Raw genomic sequence first — 21,429 nt, forward strand, 5'->3', positions numbered from 1 at the left:
GTATCTAGACTTTGGTATTTAAAACTTATACTCAGGGCTGGGCAGGGTGGCTTACACCTGTAATCCCAGTATTTTTGGAAGCTGAGGCAGGAGAATCACTTGAGCCTAGGAATTTGAGATCACTTGGGCCTGGGCAACACCTCACCTCTACAAAAATATTTTAAATTAGTTGGCTGTGGAGGCACATGCCTGTAGTCACAGCTACTCGGGAGGCGGAGGCAGAAAGATATTTCGTGCCTGGGAACACGGGGCTGCAGTGAGCTATGATTGCACCCCTGCACCCCAGCAACAGAGTGAGACCCTGTCTTAAAAAAAAAAAAAAAAAAAAAAAACTTTTGCTCAGTTATAGCACTATGGTGATAGAAATGGGCGTCATAAACTCTGAAAAGGAAACATAAATGCATAAATACTACCTATCTTAGGGATTTTTAAAATTTTTTTCCAAAAAGTAACACAAATTATCTCCTGGATATTTTCATGGTTAAGTAGTGGTTCATAAGATTGAGAAAAATTTTTACTACTTGAAGGAAACTTAAAACCACTTCAAGTGTATATTTGTTTGTCATTAAAATTAATTATTTAACACAATTACTTATACAAAGTGAAATGAATATTTGAGATGAATGCCTGTATGAATTAAACCAGTAAAACACTCTCAAGTTCTTAGGAAAGCTGATTTCTTATCAGAATTACTAAATCTGATGATTGCCCAAGATTTTGTTCTTGGTGTTCATATGTTAACACAGCCTAAGCCTATCTAGAGTCTAGAGTTAAATGGCTGACATGAAGAGGCATGATCCTTAAAGACATAACCTTCCATTTTCCCCAAAGACCTTCATCAAACACATTTATATGTTGAAAATGTAAAGACTGCTTTAGGGATATTTTGCCTATGAGGCTGTCACATGTTTACTTCTTTTATACCATAGTTTTGCTTATTTGATATTTCTGAAGATAAGTACTGACTTCAGATCATTAAAAAATATTTCACTTAGCAAAATAAATAAATGTTCAACCTACTCAGCTTTTAGTAAGAAAAAAAGGGTAAACAACATTTTATTATATTGTTCATTTATAGTAGAGCACACTGTTACTTTATAAGTCTTGTCATTACTATCCTCTCCCAAATCCTTCAGGTTGAGATGTGAGGGCATTTTCAACAGCATTCTCAACTTAAAAACAAACAAAAACCCCAGTAGGTAGCAATCCCAGTACAGACCTTGTTGGAATTCTCCTGCAATTGATTTGCTCTCTAATTTTCCCAACAGAGAGATTAAGAGTGGTAAAGGAATACAAAACAGTGTCTTGCAAAAGAGTATCTAACTTAAATTGAGATATGATATGATTATACAGTGTATGTGTGTGGAAAATATATTTATATACATCTCCCTCTGGTGATAATAAGGCATTTAAAAATCCATTCAGACACAAATCTTAATAATATAGATTGCACTGTGTAGTATCCTTTTAAGGAATATTCTCATAACAAAAATTACCTATTGCTATTCCTAGATAGTATAGCTTTGCATTTTTAATTTTTCTGAATTGAAACTGTTTCACTTAGTTGAATTAAATAGGTGTACATTCTAAATAATAGTCTATGAAGAAAAATAATACGCTAAGAAAGATAAAACTTCCTACTTCTGCATTTCTATAGAATGTCTTGCCTACAGGCACTAGAGTTATTATATCTATGAGAAAAGTGCTGGTAAGTAATGAGCAGTGGGAAACCATTAGTATGCCTGAAATGGTTTAATGAAAGCTTGGATCATGACACGTCAGGAGCTGTTCTTATCATTTGGACAGCTCCATCTGCATCGTTAATAATTAATTCAGTTCAGTAAGAGTTCAGCTCACACACTCATTTAGAAGCCTTCTTCAGAGAACACCTCTCTGGCTGCTAGTCCCAGGGAGAAATAGGTTTCTGCTTGGCTAACAGCAAAGATCTAGAGATACAAGTATGGTTTTAGAGTTGCATTTGCCAGGTAGCAAAAGCTCCAGGGAGGACAAAAAGGGTCAGAACATGTGCAGTTCAGCTAGGTTACTTCACAGTGATGTTTCTGTTCTTCTGTCTTATCATATCCATGTCAGCACTGCAAGCTGTGGAATGAATTTTAAGCTGTTAAGCTCAGATGGATGTGATTCAATTGAGCAGGTTGATGTCCATAAAACAAACTATGCACTCCTATAATCTGTGGTACCTTTTTCTTTTTTAAAACTTTTTTGTATTTTCATGTTCATCAATATGGGTGATGTTTAGCTGTGCCATATCATTAAGTAATGTTGAATTTTATCAGCAAATTATATTGACTGATTATTATAAATAATAATTTTTGAAATTATTATTTGGGGATAGGTAAGAGTGATCTTTGTCAGTGGGAGGGGGAAGAAATGTTCCATTTTGATGACTTACCCATTTTGGCTGAATAAGAAATTTTTGTTTCTCAGTTTGCTCTCAACTCACAGAGATTTATCTTAAGAGATAAGCATCCATTTAACTGTACACACAAACCTGCACACACACACACACACACACACACACGCCCAGAGCTAAGCTGAAATCTGATTAATTCTTAAATGAGTTGTTTCATCTCCAAAATTAATTATTAGCATGGACATTTAGCCTGGTGGGATGTCATAGGTATGTACCACAGTCCTAATAGCCTATATTTACTAATAGTGGCATCTGTGTGGATAATTGAGTAACTGCATGTACTTAACCAAGTTTAGACAAATGTTTGTGTATGCAGCTGTACCGCCACCATTTTCCTTTCTCACTGATGCATGGAGACTTTCAACCTATGCCAAAATATTATGTTTAAACTTCGTGGTATTTACAATGAAAATAAAAACAAAGAGCGAGAGGGCAAAGAGTGGCTGCATTGGAATTCAGGAGAAGAGCAGCATTTGGATGGTAGAGACATTGTTCTCTTCTTGCCTCTTTGCCTGCCTTCCATTGAGAAATAGGGAAAATAACATGTTTAATGGCTGTGATTTATTTTATTTTGTAAATGTACGTCAAAGGCAGGAAAACAAATTGAGCAAAAATTAAAGAAAGGAAAAAGAAATCACTTATTTGAACCAGGCAGAAAAAAAAGCACAGAAGTATATGGCTAGAAAGAGCCATTTATGTAATGAGAAAAATGCAAAGAAGAAAGGAACTCAGATTTGCAGCCAGTAGTTTATTTGAAAGCTACCCTTTTTGTCTTAAAAAGACTATAGATTTTTATCAAAGTTGTGTTTATTTGCCTCTCTGCCTCTTGTTCTCATTTCCATAGTTGTATTTTAAGAAAACAAGAAGAAAGAGGAAAAAAATTTTTGGAATATTTTCCCCTGCCAAATTATAATTATCAGAATGTATTGCCTCCTGAAAAAGATTACAGCAACAATATTTATTCTATCAAACTAAAATTTAGCATTACATTTTTTAACATTGGAGAAAATAAGATAACTATAAAACCACATTTTATAAAATGTATCTATGCTTCAGTATATATTCTGTTTAATTCCATAAAGTATTTTATTGTCATATATGTTGGTGGTAACCTAAATTGTTGGGTATCTAAATGATATAAAAATTTTCGTGTTTCCCTAATAAGACTAGTAAATAATATGTATGGGTGAAATTTTTCTTTATTGAATTGGGAAAAAGAAAAATCTCATATTTATTTTTTATTTTTTGCCATCTTAAGATTTGTAATGTGTCATGCTTTCTTTATTTCATAATTACTTTGTCCTGAAATGATGGTATTTTGTCCTCTTCAACATACCATTGCCTCATTATTTGTATGCCTTCAAGTCATGTTTTAGCAGCTAAATTAGTGTTGGGTTTAACTGTAAATTTCTTGACATCTAAATATTAGTGTATTAGTTTAAAAGTTTTATTTTAAGTTTCTTCGAGTTGAAGAATTCGGACACTTGTAATTTGAGTGCAGAAATCCCTCAAAGTTACGATTATCTTTCCAATACTTCTAGTCGTCTTTAAAGAAAGTCACTTTCAAGTCTTTTGAAACATTTAGTTTTAAGTATGTTAGAAACAGCTTTTTAAAATTTTATTCTTATATTTGCACTTAGATTTAGGAGCTTATGTGATACTTAGCAATGTAAAAGTATAAATGGCATAAACATATTTGGAAAAAACACAACCAACTGTTGTTACACATGCAACTTGACTAGTGGGAGTAGAAGCGTGGGTGTTTTGGCCAGTTGCTGATTGTAGGATGGTAGTGTTTTACAAAGGAAATTGTTAATTTGGAAAATCCATCAGACAGAAGTCATTTGATGAGCATACCTATTGTGTAAATAACATAAATAGGATTTCTTTGAGGCAGTATTTTATATGTCAATTTATTGATCTTCATTCATCTGAGTGATTTTTAAGTTAGATTACTTTTTATAGAAATAGAGCCTTTTAAAGATAGACTTTAGTATATCTTTGTTTTGTTATGAGACTTCTAATTTTTTTCACCTAGAATAAATTGGTTAATTTTAATATGGGAAGTCTGTGGGCTGTGGAGCCCAGACCATACTATATTGAATCCCAGCACTGACATGAAAGTAGCGAATTAATTTTTGGCAGTATACATCTGAATTATTCGTAAAATGGTTATACAAGTGCTGCCTGCTACCTCTGAATATAGGATTGTAACTGCTTTTTCCTCTGTAGTTTTCTTTATTTTCTGAACTTACATTGTGAATGTATTATATGTGTAACTAGAAAGATAAATTAAACACACATGTAATGTTGAAAACCTCAGTTAAGTGAGGGGAGCAAAAGAGGAAAAAATGCATTAAACTGTCTGTTTTTAAAGGATTGAAATAAGTTTTCTATGGCAAATGTAACTAGATTAGTATTAACTAGGAAAAATGACTTTATCATACTTAAGCCTTAACTGTATTTTTATATTGGTAGATTTATTTTAGTATGTCAGTTTTATTGGAAAGTTGTCCCTGATTTTTGCCATTGAAAAATATTTCTTCTGAGTTAACTTCCAAGATTTTATCATTTTCTACTCCTCTTCTTTTTGCAATATAATACTTTACATGTCCACATTTCATTTTTCCACATTCACATTCTTGTGTTACAAATTTTATACATTGTAGTGGATAATGAATAACTTCTTTATTTCCAGAATGTTTTAATACTACTAATATTTTGTTCCCAAGGAGATAATTAATATGCTTGGAAAATTAAGAACGCCAAATTATGGTCCTATACACTTCAAGAAATTGTTTAAGAGGAGGAGGGGAAAAGAAACCTTAGATTCAGAAGATTTAGGATAAAAGATAGTAAATTGTTCTTATCGGACCATTCAAAAACAAAGGGAGAATTTTAATTGTGAATCTGCAAAGCATCCATCTTACCCTTTGTAGTCAGTTTATTTGTTTACTTGGGTTTTGGTTTCTTGGTTTACTTTTAGGATATTTATGGAATTCTTGTTTTTAACCATTCTTGAATTTTACCAGTGAAAGCTAGTATTGCATTAAAAAAAAAACAAAAAAAAAACAAAACAAAACAAAAAAAAAACTCTTGATTTTCCTTAAAAAAAAAATTAAGAGATAACACTTTACCATGATTCTTTAGAAACCCAATCAGATATTTACTGCACTACCAGAAGGATCTCTCTAATTTCTCAAAGGCAGAAATTGTGTCTTATTCATCCACATAAAAATAAGCACATCCTTGTATGGAACAAGATCAAGAAATATTTGTTGAATGAAATTTATCATATTGTAGTATCTCCTAAAATTCAAGCATTTATTTATATTGTGACCAACTAGAATGTTACAAAAATAAAGCCGGATAATGTTTCTACAATTACATTTACTTTTTCTCTAGATAAGTACTTTAAGAAATTATTTTTAAATTTTTTAAAATAAAGAACCATTTTTGTGTTTAAGTAATTAGCATCAAAGGATAGAACGTTATCTGCCGACACCTCATTTTATCTCTTAAGAGAGAGTTCTACATCCAAGAGAAATCATAGGGCACAGTAGACAAATGACTTGATACACAGCCTACATTAAGGCTTTCCTTAGCTCTGCTCCTAAACTTACCATTAGGGAGAACTTGGACATTTTTATTTATTGCCCTATATCACTTTTCCAAATTATAAAATCAGAAGTAGTGAAAGATCAATTAAATAACATTATCATTTGATCATTTTATAATCACCATTTGGTAAAAATGATGATGTTACTGTAACACAGTTATGCTGATTATCTGCATAATCTAAGGAATTAAATTCATTCATACCTATAATAGGTGAATTGCATCCTTTCTGAATATACTATTTCTCGTATTCTCTTAAGTCATGTAAAGCTCACAAAATAATGGATTTTTTTCCTTTTAAAAAGTAATCTAAAAATAAAATGTCAAAAATCTAGGAACAAGGTAGCTAAGTTCTATTTTTGGAGCATAATAATGGAACTGCCTTCGAAGTCTTCTTCCAACATTCTGCCAGGTATCTAGAAACAAATGCAAATCACTAACCTTTGTCTCTCAGTCCAAACACAACTCCTTTTCCTCTGAGCAAGCTCACATTGACCTCTTGGAATCCACTCACTTTCCTTCTCTGTCAGATTCCGTCTTCCTCATTTTGCTTTTGTTTGCACCTACATAATTTGCATAGCTGAATGTTTAGAAGGACTCAAAACAGCCTTTTGTCAGAATTTACTTCCTTACAATGCAGAGATATAGGGAAAAAAAAGAACTGATGGCTTTTAAAAGTTATATGGCAAAACATACTTATTTAAACTCTATCTTACTTTATATAACAAACATTTATCATATGTTATTTCATTTGATCCTCACAATTCCTTATGAATAGATCATGCAGATGTCATTATCCTCATTTATTGTGTCATAATCAAGAGCTAGACTCACAACCAAGACTTACGGTTCCAAACACAGCAATTTTTTCTCTTGTATATTGCATGATGTAAATGCCCCTCCTAAGGAATTCACTTCATTGTTTCCATCAGATGGCTTTTAGGCCCTGGAGTACATCTAGCTAAAGAAACTAATTTAGGTTTTCTAATTTATTTAATCATTTCCATATAATACTGACTTAATGAGATTGCAATTTGATGTCAAACGATCTGTTAAAGAATTGATCATACATACTTTTATGTAGACCCAACTTGATCATTGCATACATAAACTAAAATTGTATCAGTGTCTACCATATAAACATGCATTGATACATTTGCAAGAACTAGTCATTGTTTAACTCTTTGTTCATTGTGGTCTTATTGTTTGTTACAACAGCTAAATATTATCTTCCTGGTGATCACATTGTGCAAAATGGTGAAGCATTCAAACACTTTGAAACCAGATTCTAGCAGGTTGGAAAACATTAAGTAAGTATTTTGTGTTTCAATTTTAATACTTGACAAACTAAGTAAAATATATTCTCCACAGGGAACACAGGGATTTCTACCTCTGTCAACTGTAGACATTATTCAGAATGAAGTTTTATTGCCCTCAGGTTGAATCTCATTGTTACTACATCACTGACACTGGTCAAAAATTAGATAATAATTACTGTCCTGATCTAGAGCCAATAAATTGTTTCAGTGGCTTTGTGGAAATTCCATATCACTGTAGCAGTTTCATTTGAATTTAAAATGCAGTTCAAAACGATTTTCCTATTTGCATGGCTGATATGATTATATTAAGTTTGTTTTGTTAAATGACTTTTTGCTTTAAGGATTCTGAGCAGTTTCCACTCCTAATCCTGTTTTCCTAAGAGAATTTACTCTATTACTATTGTTAACTTGAAGATTATCTGTTGTTTTCATGCTAATTAAACAAATATTTACTTTATCTTAATGTTGAATAAAAGCTGCTATATTCTGTCAATGGAGAAAATGTTATCTAATTAACAAAAAATGATAGCTGTTGTTCATTAAATCATGGAAACATTTTCATTTATTTTTAAAATATGTGAGCCTTTTAAGTTAGAATTTGAGAAGGTTTTATTCAAGTTGGTTATAATGTGATTGTAAAAAATACTATTTTTAATGTCAAAAATGGCAGATCTATAGTAAGGGTAAATTGTTTTAAAAATTAGATTATTTAGATAGGTTAGTACCAGCTTCATTGCATGTTGCATGGTAAGAGAGAGAGCTAATCTTTAGCATCTCTCTCTTTTCTTCCTTTCCTCTTTCTATCTTCTCATCTACACCAGTAATTACCGTGTTTGTGATGGCTACTATAATACGGACTTACCTGGGTAAGGCAGAACCCTACATTAACAAATTTATGGCATGATTTATATTTTTTACAAATCCGTCAATATCATGAATTGCCCTTAATTTTTATAATTATTTTGAAATATCTGATTTGCTATAGTATTTTTAAACTATATAATATGCCTTTATTTTTTAATTGCCTGCCTCTGCGTTTTGACTTTCTTAATTTTGACTAATTTATAAAATACATAAATGCTTTCTTATTACTTTCTATTTTAATTCTGTCTAATAATTTTGTTTCTCTTTTCTGCTTATAATGCTTTCTAGCTATGAAGATAATAAGCCATTTATCAAGTAAGATCATTAGTTAGACATGGAATGCACTGACTTTAAATCCTTCTCATTCCGTCCTATTTTCTACAGTTCTTTTCTTCTTAAGCTATTCATGATGAAATCTCTACAAAATTGTTTTATTTTGAAGTTGTTCTCATGTTTTTGTCCCATTTCAGCTAGGCTTCTTCATGCTTTAGTTATAAAACCTTAGGTTCACCTAAGACTAGTTTATTAGAATCTGAAGTTTAGGCGTTAAGTGATTATCTTCCATTTAACCTTTCTGTATGTGTCACATTATTCAGTGTCATGTGAGGATACCAGAGGAATAAAAATACAGGAGTAAATTAATTAAGCACTCCTTAATTTCTTTTATCAAAATGCACATAAAATACAAAGTCATAGGGGATATATTACACCTTGTATTTTAATATAGTTTTGATACTTTGTTTATTCTGGAATAAGAAAAGGTCATACCTGCTGTTGCTGTTTTCACTGGAGGCTGCAGTACTAAATGCTATTGTTCTTTCTTAATCAGTGAAAGGTTAAAGCCAAAATGCTGTTGAATTTGAATGTGAACATAGAGAAAGTCAACTGCTACTACTGATATGTTAACATTTAAGCGTGATGCATGTTTTTTGCTCATTGAATCTGTTAAAAAAAGTTCACTTTATTTTTCCAGGTCTTGGGTGCTTGGCGCTTTTGCTCTTCTGTGTCTTCTTGGCCTCACCTGGTCATTTGGGTTGCTTTTTATTAATGAGGAGACTATTGTGATGGCCTATCTCTTCACCATATTTAATGCTTTCCAGGGAGTGTTCATTTTCATCTTTCACTGTGCTCTCCAAAAGAAAGTAAGTAATTGAAAATACCTAGGGGCTCAGATTACTCATTCTTTGATTTGAATATAATTGGTATAATAAAGAAGGTTTTAATTTACAGCTGGCATGTTGTTAAAGAGCATCATATTTTTAATTATAAGTTAATACCTGTTTAAAAATTTAGGCTTAATCTATAAAATAATACCAGTCATTTTCTGGATCTCAGTTTGGGAATGTTATAAACTAGATACTTAGGTTAAGAGTTCTTCCTTGCTTGTAGTGTCTACAAAATGCTAGGTATAAAGGGTATATGAGGTAAATAAACTCATTCTTTGCTCACTAAAGGCAGTGCATTGGTTCACAATGAAATTGAGTATAAGGATAAATGTTGTTAATTTTTAAAGCACCAGACACACAAAATATTATTACCTTTTGAGTAATTTTAAAGGATCTAAAAATCAATAATTCAGTGCCCTACATCTTACTTACTATTTTGCCCTGGTTTATGTTAAGTGAAGTCAGCAAAAATGATTCAAAATTTACAGATGAAAAGCTTAAACTGTAGCAGGAAGATGTAAACCTAAGGGAATTGCTTAGGGTCTATTTAAGTATAAGATTTCCATACCTTTCACTAGGTATCATCCTTTCTCTGCCTGCATATCTAATGTAGTCATTTTATTCTGTTATTAGTAGTTGGTCACTAAATTGAACAGAGAAATAGAATTGTGAAAGTGAAAACTATTATGTTTTCAGTCCTGACAAGATGATAGTGTTGTTACTTCCATCAGTTTTGAATAAGCTATAATTTTGAGATAATGACAGTGGAATGTGCAATACTGACAGATAATGTACATTCACAGCAATATAGGCATTAGGCAAAAACCAACACTGGAAGGTATTATTTGGATAAAATACCATTTTGATTGCCATTGTTTTGGTTATACAGCATTTCATAGCAGTTAACAGCCATTAAATGTGTTGAGATTTTTTGTGAGGTATGATGTGTTATTTAATAACAATGAACTTTAACTTTCTAAACATTGCACAGGGGTAACCTTCATAACTACTTTGGCTTTTATGTATTTCCTACATAAATGAACATTTTGTATAAAGGCATATTATTGTGTATTCAGAATTTTTGTGCTGTTGTGCCAAACATCTTTGACACAAAGCATAGACATAGCAGAAAAGGAGTGAGGTAGTCATTATTTTCTCGTATAGTTAACATGTATTAGATGGACTAGGAGCTTCTTTGCTTTTTAGATTAACAATTACATTTTAAAAGCATCATGTTATACTTCAAAAGAAGTATAACTTAGTTTGGATATATCCAGTTGGGTACGCCAGGATGAGCTGTGAAGAATATGATATAAAAAGGTTAAGTTAAAATCATGGTTTTTACTGCTTGAATGAGCGTATTTCGGGCAAGAAAACGCTTTCAAGGCTCAACCACATTGTTATTTGTCCTAATAGGTATAATTAAATAAAGCTAAAAAAGATGAAAATTCAAGTGCACTTAGATGTAAAAGGTCATCTAGTGATTTTAATTTTCTCCCATCCAAGTACTAACCAGGTCCGACCCTGCTTAGCTTCCGAGATCAGACGAGATCAGGTGCGTTCAGGGTGGTATGGCCGTAGACTAGTGATTTTAATTTTCTAATTTTGCAAAGAATAAGTGTCAAAGTCATGGTCTTTATGGGCAGGTACTGCATATAGACCTCTGAGTTGAGGGAAAGCCTTTGAGGATTTTTGTAACCTATTAGAAAAAAATGTTTTCTTATTCAGTTTCTTCTTGTCTGTCTTGTAATTTCACAGTCTGGCTCTAATCCACCAGAAAAACGTGTATATTCCAGTATAGCTACTACAGTCTGGCAACCTTTCCTTCTTTTCTTAATTATGTATCGCTGCTTTAGATGGGGCCCTATTATTTAGCAGTTGTTCGGACTTCACTTTTTTAGGTTTAGTTGAAACTGTTTTAGACCTAACAACTTTCTGTTGTGTTCATATATTCAAGCTTCAGGGGAAAAGGGAAATTACATGGGTAACTCATTAATGTGAATGGAAATTGCATAAATAGTTCCCTTGTGTGCTAATGAAGTGAATAGACATCTTACACTCTCTACACTAAATGTTAAAGCTAGACACATCAGAAAATGAAGAAAACATTCCATCCTAATTAGCGGCAAATGTATCAAGGTACTTGTTTTCTTTATTCTTGTGCCAAAGTAGTCTTGTCATATAAAGACCCACAGAACTATGCAATCCAGCAAAAGAGGTTTCTGTATCGACCTACCTAAAAGGACATGAAGCATATAAAACTTAAATGACTGAATTACAGAGTAGTCAAATGTAATTAAGCAAGGAAAATACTACATTTTGTGTGTTTTTTAGCATAAAATAAAAACTTTGAGTTACTATGTGTATAAGAGAATAAAACTATAAATATATTATTACTCAATAACAGGACATAAAGCATTTCTACATGTTATATCACATTTTAAAGATTCTATTAGCCAATCTAGTGGCCAGAGATACTTTTCTGATGACTATTTCAGTAATTTTAATTGAACTTGATTTTGCAAGTTCAGTTTGTTTTCTCCATGGGTAAGTCTTAGTGGAACTTTAATTCTTCTTGGTTGTCTTCACTGTTCATTTAATTAGGGAGAAGCAAGTATGTTCATATTAATCCCTTGGTTTTGTGATTATTCAATGCAGGTAAGAAAAGAATATGGCAAGTGCTTCAGACACTCATACTGCTGTGGAGGCCTCCCAACTGAGAGTCCCCACAGTTCAGTGAAGGCATCAACCACCAGAACCAGTGCTCGGTATTCCTCTGGCACACAGGTAACAAAGAGTTTGACAGCATCTTTAATTAACCTTATTTATAGAAAGCCTGCTGAGACATGTTCTGTTCAGATGCACTAATTGTCTCCTCATTATAATGATCTAGATAGCAAATACTTGCATTTTTAGTATTTTGGTTTTAATGTCTTCTTAAATATTTCTTCAGTGTTTCTTTTTCTGTGAATGTCCTTTTTTGTGGAGAGTTAAGAAGTGTATCATAATCATTTTATAGCCTAAGGCCATATAGCACAATGGTGGTAGCAGGCACTCAATAAACATATATTGAATAATCAGTCATCTCCACTTTTTAAAGAAGACAATAAAATAACATGTTTTTAAGAGTGGAAGATTAAATACCCCTTAGTTGCTTAATAAATAAACAGTAGACATTGTTAGTTTTAGACCAGAAACAACACACATTCTTTTAAAGGCCACTAAATAATCCTACATAGGTTGTTTATGCTAAATCTTTGTGTGCCTTTAATAAGGTAAGCTTGGAGAAACTAACAAAACATATTTGTCTTGCTGTTTTGTATTAATAGAGTCGTATAAGAAGAATGTGGAATGACACTGTGAGAAAACAGTCTGAATCTTCTTTTATCTCAGGTGACATCAATAGCACTTCAACACTTAATCAAGGTCAGTTATCGGGAAAATTTGAGTTATTACCATTTATTAAAGTACGCATAAATTCCTTTTACTCAATAATGTAAAGCAAAAAATATAATTTTAAATTGCATTAACAGGATGCAGCTCCAAGGTAATTATTGAAAATATACCTTGCCACAGATTAGAAATATTATTCTAGGGAGTACAGATTGATCCTTTCTGAACAAGACATTTATGAAATTTTTTTTCATAAACCGTTAATAAAATTAGAATAATTACTATTCGCATAAAATAGTACCATGGAAATTAAGTTTTTTAATCTTTCTTTCAAAAAGTGAAAAATAAATGCTAAAAACATTGGTAGTAAATCTTCATAAACAAAATAAAAATAAATGAAAGCTTATAAAGTAATTTTTTCTGTATTATTTGATGTGTCTACAGTGGCAGCTTTAAATTTATCAGATAAATCAATGTAGTTCTTAAAATATGGTGGGAAATGAAGTAATTTAGAAAAGAGTATATGGACACACATGTATTCTTGAATAAAAGCTTAGTACATTCCAATTTAGTACGAAAAATTATGTGGTATTGTATATATCCTTGGAAAGATAATTTATCACGGTATTTTCAGTTTGAGAAGTACTGATTTGTAATAGAAGTTAGAATTTATTGCAATGAAACATAATGACATCTTTAAACTGTTGACGTTGTTCTAGTGAGATTCTCATTTAAAATGAAAAAAGGAGTATGTGAGGTAGCAATGCTAACCTGAATTTTAAGATACATTTATCCAAATTCTATCAGTTATGCAAAACATAGCAAGTATTTAAAAGTTTGCTATTTGTTAGAGTGGAAGAAATGGGCATTTCTTGTGTTGCTTTGGTATTTTACTTTATTCTGTTGGCTATCAAAAAGTAAATGCATTATTCAATGATTCATTTTTGAAACCTGGCAAATAAGATTACATAATGGAAGTTCTTGTTAGATAGAATTTGTGAATGGTCTAATAATTCATTGTACAGTCTTTTTTTCTCAGCATGTGTGCTTTTGCATTTACTAAGAGCAGCTCTTCGCAGTGTGTCATACTTTCTACCTGTTTGTGAAAGTTGTTTTTCCTCCTGCTTGTATCAAAGCTGGTATTAACACAGATGTTTTCATGAGGGATAATCCCACACCTGTAAATTCTGAAAGTTTGAGAGTCCCTCTTCTGGGCCTCAGTGGTTATGTTTTTAATATTAAGCAGTAACATCTTGAAACATAATGTTGATCTCTATGCATTTAATTGCCATTTTTGTTTAACAGTGCTTTTGTAAAATTAGTAAATGTCATCCTCAGCAGGTGTTTACTTGGGGGATTTAGAAAGCACCTGTGAATTGCTGAAATTTAACTTCCCTCTCCCTTCTCTCCTTCAAATTAGTAGTTCAAATACAGTCAGAATCAGCAGATTTTCCATTGCCAGCTTGTCCACTACCCTTGATGAATATAAAAAAAATACTTTACTACAACTGTAACACTAAAATAAGAGACTGATGTACTTTTGTCTGTTTTTTTTTGTTGTTGTTGTTTTTTTACTTTAGGAATGACTGGCAATTACCTACTAACAAACCCTCTTCTTCGACCCCACGGCACTAACAACCCCTATAACACATTGCTCGCTGAAACAGTTGTATGTAATGCCCCTTCAGCTCCTGTATTTAACTCACCAGGTGTGCTTTACTTACAAATAAAACTACTTTCTTTGCTGCTAAAGAGAGATATGATCTTTGCCCTGTTTCTAAAATATTCAAGTTACCATTTATTTATTATTACGTTCTTAATTTCTCAGTTAAAAAAATTATGGTATTGCCTATGCCAGGCTTCTAAAACTGCACTATATTATAGTAAAATCTCAGTCATGATAGTATTTACAATAATTATCCATGTTTTTAACACAGGTGGCATAAATCTTAATATATTATTACAGGACTGACATCACATGGTCTGAGAGCCCATCTTCAAGATTTATATCATTTAGAGGTATCCTATCTATATAATATACTGTTCAGTTAATTCTAAAGCTTGCTGACAAAATTTGTTTCTGGAATGAATTAGCTAATGAAGATAATTTGGATGCCCAGCTCTAGAAAACCACATTCAGCTTATCAATATATCCAAACTATAGTATAGTGCAGCTTTATGGTAGTTTTCTTTTTCCTTAAGAAAAATTTCAGAATAAAGTTAATATTAGTCAGCTTATGTCTATAGATTTTAATTGGGGGAGGGGGAAAGATTGTCACTAACCCATCCTGTATTACTGTGTTGTTTAATAGCTTATTTTTCTTTTAAATAAAAGTATATATTATATATGTTTAATATTAATGGAATTTTCAAGATTTTTGTAAAGTTTTTACATAATTACTGCTAGCATATAATCTTTATTTGTTATTAATATTTGCCACTAAATTAAACAGAACTTCGTTTCCATTTTTTTCTTAAAATTCTTTTTTAATGTAACTGCAGCTTCTCTTTTCATTCTCTTGTTTTTTTTTTCTTCACTTTCCTTATGCTTTCCTCTAGCAACCTACAGAGAGACAAGTATGGGAGTAAAACTTAACTTTGCCTATCAAATGTAAATTTTTTCAGCATGATTTTTAACGGGCACAATTAAAACATAACTAGCAGTCATGAAGTAGACTCAGCGGGCAAGTGGTTCACAATTTGCAACTAAAATGTTACCAAATTCAAACAGTACATCCATCTGTACTGCCGTTTGTCAGTAATAGAGGTCTGTAGCAAATGCTGTCCATACTTAAGTTTACGCAATGCTGAAATAATTTGCTCTGTAAAGCCTGAAGTACTGTCAACCAAAATGCTTAATAATTGACTTATCATTTCTGCATTCCCACAGTAATCTTGCTACAGGCTGTGGAAAATCTTCAAGTGAATTACCTGAACTTGGGCAGAAAAAGATACCTCTTCAAAATCAGTCAAAGATGTCTTAAATCTGCAGTATATCATAGAAAAGACCTTTTGGATTATATCCAGTTTATAGTGTTATATTTACCAAGCAGTGATAAAAGAAAATTTTTGAAAACAGTGAACCTCTACAGAGGAAACAAATGCTAGCAAGTGAGCCATGTGTCACTCAGATATTTAAGTGCCAATTTTTTTTTAGTAATCTTATAAAGATTAAAGCACATGCATGGATTAATGAAGCTAGAGAATTGTATCGACCAAGTTAAAGGAAGCCTTACAAATAACTCACAAAATCATTTTGTTGCACATGGAACATGATACAAATTTGTCAATTTTTCTGGAAGTTGGGACAGTCTTTTGAAACAATAGAAATAATAAATATAATCTTCCCTCATTTTCTCAGTTTTCTGCTAATGATAATTTGACAAACAATTATCAGATACTTATGAAGTTTGTGTCAGGCAATACAGAGTTTTTTTTCGGAAGGAAACTGCGTTTTCTAGGATATCTGCAGCTTTAAGAGTGGAGTCAGCACTAAAATGGGAAATTTTATATTTTTTTCCAAGATTTAAATTTTTTCCCAAACTCCTCCAAGCCTTGCATACAATGCAGCAGCCTCACAGTGGTCAGTTTCATTTCAATAACATCATTTCATTCTTTTTTTTTTTTTTTTTTTTACAGACCTATCTGTAGACTGTGATTTTTTTTTTTTTCCCTCTAGGATTTTGAGAATGAATAACCTAACTTGGCATGGTGCAGACCATTTAATTTTCTCTTGGCTTTTTTTTTTTTTCATTTGCTTGAGAAGCACTGTGATGTCTTAGTTTACATGTTTATGTGTCTGTAGAAAATACAACTCTGATTCAAATAGAGCATGTTACCATGTTTTTTTTCCCCTCTTAAACCTCTTTTCATGTCTTCAGCAGACTTACCCAGCCCTTCATTCCTTTAGAAGTAAAAATATATTAGCCAAGGCTGACACCCTTCTCCCATTCCATAGTTAATATTGATTCTTGGTTTAATTTCTGTGACCCATAAGAAATCTCTAACATTTCTGCGTTTGACCTCCATGGCCATGGTGTCTGTGGGCCAATCTTGTACAGTGGACTCTGCTGGTTCATTCGGTGCTGTCACTGTGACTGATGCAGACTGCAGGGCTGCAGGCAAACTTTGACCACTAGAAGCCTGGGGCCATAGCTATTAGAGAGATTATTAGTACTAAAAACTCAAAATAATAAATATTAAATGAAAAATAAAAGGCTGCTATTGCTGGTAATCTAATTTGTTGAACCCTTGCTCTGACTAAGTTGCTGAGAAGCTTAGAAATTCTTCATCATGTTACAATAAATCATTTTACTTTCTTTTATATATCAGCTACTCTTAGGCCAGATAGCCTGAGCAGACAGACATGATGTGAGTTGTCCAAAGTGAGTCATTCCACCTGCTGTCTATCGTGATGTTGGATGGTGCTTGTGGGCCCCTGGTCCAGTCAGTATGAGAGATGGCTGTCTTTGTTAACATGACTTTTTTGTATCTGTCCATGTTTTCATTCTTTTTTTTCACTTCATCTCCAGAAAAAGGAAATGTTAGAATGTTGTTTAAAAAGTTGCTTGCCAGTTATGTGGGTTTATGTTGTACATTTGCTTTTCAGTTTTGTATTGTGACTTACTCCTTTTTAATTTAGTGTTGTTTAGGACAAATTCTGTTAATTTTATTTTATAAACCATAGTCTTGTACTTTAAAATGTAAATGTCACTAATGAATTGCTTTGCATTAACTATGCAAGGGCATGGAGTGAAGTCTTCTTTGTGTCAGAGATTTGACCAAAATCAATTAATAACTACTGTCTCCCGAAATTGATAAAGTATTACTCTGTATGCCATTTTCCCTCCCTGGAAAACAGTATTATTTTTAACACTTTTTCCTGTTACCTAAGGGGTTGCAACTGTTTACAGTTGGGAATGCAGGAAAGCCTGGCACTTTTCAAGTGTTAGCTTTCAAATACAACTTTGTCCTGAACGACATTAAAAAGTTTTGTACAAAAGAAGTAGAGTTTCTTCGGAAAGGAACAGAGACAGTAACGATAACTCCCCCTCTTCTGTTTCAGGACATTCACTGAACAATGCCAGGGATACAAGTGCCATGGATACTCTACCGCTAAATGGTAATTTTAACAACAGCTACTCGCTGCGCAAGGGTGACTATAGTGACAGCGTGCAAGTTGTGGACTGTGGACTAAGTCTGAATGATACTGCTTTTGAGAAAATGATCATTTCAGAATTAGTGCACAACAACTTACGGGGCAGCAGCAAGACTCACAACCTTGAGCTCACGCTACCAGTCAAACCTGTGATTGGAGGTAGCAGCAGTGAAGATGACGCTATTGTGGCAGATGCTTCATCTTTAATGCACAGCGACAACCCAGGGCTGGAACTCCATCACAAAGAACTGGAGGCCCCGCTTATTCCTCAGCGGACTCACTCCCTTCTGTACCAACCCCAGAAGAAAGTGAAGTCCGAGGGAACTGACAGCTATGTCTCCCAGCTGACAGCAGAGGCTGAAGATCACCTACAGTCCCCCAACAGAGACTCTCTTTATACAAGCATGCCGAATCTCAGAGACTCTCTCTATCCAGAGAGCAGCCCTGACATGGAAGAAGACCTCTCTCCCTCCAGGAGGAGTGAGAATGAGGACATTTACTATAAAAGCATGCCAAATCTTGGAGCTGGCCATCAGCTTCAGATGTGCTACCAGATCAGCAGGGGCAATAGTGATGGTTATATAATCCCCATTAACAAAGAAGGGTGTATTCCGGAAGGAGATGTTAGAGAAGGACAAATGCAGCTGGTTACAAGCCTTTAATCATACAGCTAAGGAATTCCAAGGGCCACATGCAAGTGTTAATAAATACATACGTAAAGACTCCATTGGCCTGACGCAGCTCCCTCAAACTTTGCTTGAAGAGATGACTCTGTTGACCTGTGGTTCTCCAGTGTAAAAAACATGACTGAACCTTGCAGTTCTGTGAATTTTTATAAAACATACAAAAACTTTGTATATACACAGAGTATACTAAAATGAATTATTTGTTACAAAGAAAAGAGATGCCAACCAGGTATTTTAAGATTCTGCTGCTGTTTAGAGAAATTGTGAAACAAGCAAAACTTTTCAGCCATTTTACTGCAGCAGTCTGTGAACTAAATTTGTAAATATGGCTGCACCATTTTTTGTAGGCCTGCATTGTATTATATACAAGACGTAGGCTTTAAAATCCTGTGGGACAAATTTACTGTACCTTACTATTCCTGACAAGACTTGGAAAAGCAGGAGAGATATTCTGCATCAGTTTGCAGTTCACTGCAAATCTTTTACATTAAGGCAAAGATTGAAAACATGCTTAACCACTAGCAATCAAGCCACAGGCCTTATTTCATATGTTTCCTCAACTGTACAATGAACTATTCTCATGAAAAATGGCTAAAGAAATTATATTTTGTTCTATTGCTAGGATAAAATAAATACATTTGTGTCCAACTGAAATATAATTGTCATTAAAATAATTTTAAAGAGTGAAGAAAATATTGTGAAAAGCTCTTGGTTGCACATGTTATGAAATGTTTTTTCTTATACTTTGTCATGGTAAGTTCTACCCATTTTCACTTCTTTTCCACTGTATACAGTGTTCTGCTTTGACAAGTTAGTCTTTATTACTTACATTTAAATTTCGTATTGCCAAAAGAACGTGTTTTATGGGGAGGAAAAAAAAAAAACTTTTTTGAAGCCAGTTATGCCATGCCTTGCACAAAAGTGGTGAAATCTAGGAAAGATTGTGTGTCACTCCTCTGTTTATTCTTGAACAGAGAGCAAAGAGGGCACTGGGCACTTCTCACAAACTTTCTGGTGAACAAAAGGTGCCTATTCTTTTTTTAAAAAAAAATAAAATAAAACATAAATATTACTCTTCCATATTCCTTCTGCCTATATTTAGTAATTAATTTATTTTATGATAAAATTCTAATGAAATGTAAATTGTTTCAGCAAAATTCTGCTTTTCTTTTCATCCCTTTGTGTAAACCTGTTAATAATGAGCCCATCACTAATATCCAGTGTAAAGTTTAACACGGTTTGACAGTAAATAAATGTGAATTTTTTCAAGTAGTCAACATGTGAACTCTTATGTATGGTACATAATTGGCTTTAACACATTGGCCCTTTCCCACCCCTTCCCACCTTGGTTTAGGTAACTTCATGCCAAAACCCATGGATATATGAAAGAAAACAATTAAGTTGTCTGTTCTTTATGCCCCAAAAGATACTTGTCTTCTAATTACCTGTTACATGTGCACAAAATCTGTTGGGTAAGTTTTAAGAGGGAGATATTCTGAAAGCCTTTTTGTTTGTTGCAGTGTGCCAGGACTGAAAAATGAAGGGTTGGAAGTTCTACCATCAAGTCTTGACATCATAAAAAGTTTTGAACTGATTTTTCAGCAGTATTGGGAAATTTCTAAAACACACTTTACGGATTATAAATATCCCTACAGACAGCTGTGAATAACAGTATTCATTACCCTTGAACAGTTTTACTCCAAGTTCAAAAATCATATAATTGAATATCAAGAAATAGATGTTTTCTGTTTGTATCCATAAGCATTTATACAAAATTATTCTACAGCTTAATGGTTCTAATTCTCAAATACCACCAACTTAACAATGACTTTTATGTGGACACACTCTTGCCTATTGAATTTAAAAAGAGGAATGAGATTTAAAAATTAAATGCACGTGTGTGTGTGTGTGTGTGTGTGTGTGTGTGTGTGTGTATTTTTGGAAATGGAGTCGCCCTGTGTCACCCAGGCTCTACCTTCCAGGTTCAAGTGATTCTTGTGCTTCAGCCTCTCAAGTAGCTAGGATTACAGGTGTGTGCCACTACACCCAGCTAATTTTTGTATTTTTAGTAGAGCCAGGGTTTCTCCATGTTGGCCAGGCTGGTCTCAAACCCCTGGCCTCAAGTGATCTGCCCACCTCCGCCTCTCAAAGTGCTGAGATTACAGGCATGAGCCACTGCACTCAGCCAGCAGTCTGGCCTGTATATATATTTATATGTCTAAATATGGATATGGCAAGGCAGACAGTAATTAATGAAATATTTTAAACATTTAGTAAGGTAAAAAATGCATACTCACAGTTAATAACTAAGAAGTTGAAGATTCACTCTAGAAATTAATAGTTTTCACACATTTAACAGTCCTCTGAGAAGGGTACTCATTTCTTTGGCTAAAATTCTTCAGGGATTTGTGAAACTATTTGTTAAAGGAGAGCAATAATCAAATATTTTAATTTTCTATCTTGTTATACTTTTTAATGCCTAGAACCGTGCAGTATTGTGTGATGGGTACTTCCTAGTATACCAGCTGCCTAGAGTCAGGCTGGTTCAGTAATAAATTTTTTAAAGGCAACGCTGATTATTCAGTTTGTCCTATTTCTTTATCTTGAGGCAGTTCTCAAAACTCTAATTAGACATGAATGGTGCATAGTACCTAAATAGCTATTGTTCTCTAACAACTTTATCCTATGGATTCAATTTGGAAGCTGTCATTCATTTTTGGCTCGAAGAATCATTTTTAAGCATTTCTTTTCAAAATATATAAATGTTGCCTTAAATTCCATCTAGTATTCC

The 21,429-nt window shown here is 33.1% G+C and overlaps 1 protein-coding gene across 28 annotated transcripts in view; it reads left to right on the plus strand.

The window, feature by feature from the left end:
• The window catches only part of ADGRL2 (adhesion G protein-coupled receptor L2), a 682,132-nt gene extending 662,222 nt beyond the window's left edge, over positions 1-19,910 (plus strand). For 8 of the 28 annotated variants that reach the window (XM_074381060.1, XM_074381061.1, XM_074381065.1 and 5 more), the window contains 7 exons: positions 7,271-7,362; positions 8,193-8,237; positions 9,209-9,377; positions 12,060-12,188; positions 12,731-12,827; positions 14,375-14,503; positions 17,860-19,910. In XM_074381060.1, the coding sequence (XP_074237161.1) occupies positions 7,271-7,362; positions 8,193-8,237; positions 9,209-9,377; positions 12,060-12,188; positions 12,731-12,827; positions 14,375-14,503; positions 17,860-18,614 (1,416 nt within the window). In that variant the 3' untranslated portion in view covers positions 18,615-19,910. Of the gene's footprint in view, positions 1-7,270; positions 7,363-8,192; positions 8,238-9,208; positions 9,378-12,059; positions 12,189-12,730; positions 12,828-14,374; positions 14,504-14,731; positions 14,815-15,353; positions 16,480-17,126; positions 17,180-17,859 lie in introns of those variants that run through there. The other 20 variants (XM_074381071.1, XM_074381068.1, XM_074381070.1 and 17 more) reach the window with 11 other exon arrangements.
• The last annotated feature ends 1,519 nt before the right edge of the window (positions 19,911-21,429 follow it).

The sequence above is a fragment of the Saimiri boliviensis genome, chromosome 11 (assembly GCF_048565385.1).
Source record: "Saimiri boliviensis isolate mSaiBol1 chromosome 11, mSaiBol1.pri, whole genome shotgun sequence".
Classification (NCBI taxonomy): Eukaryota; Metazoa; Chordata; class Mammalia; order Primates; family Cebidae; genus Saimiri; species Saimiri boliviensis.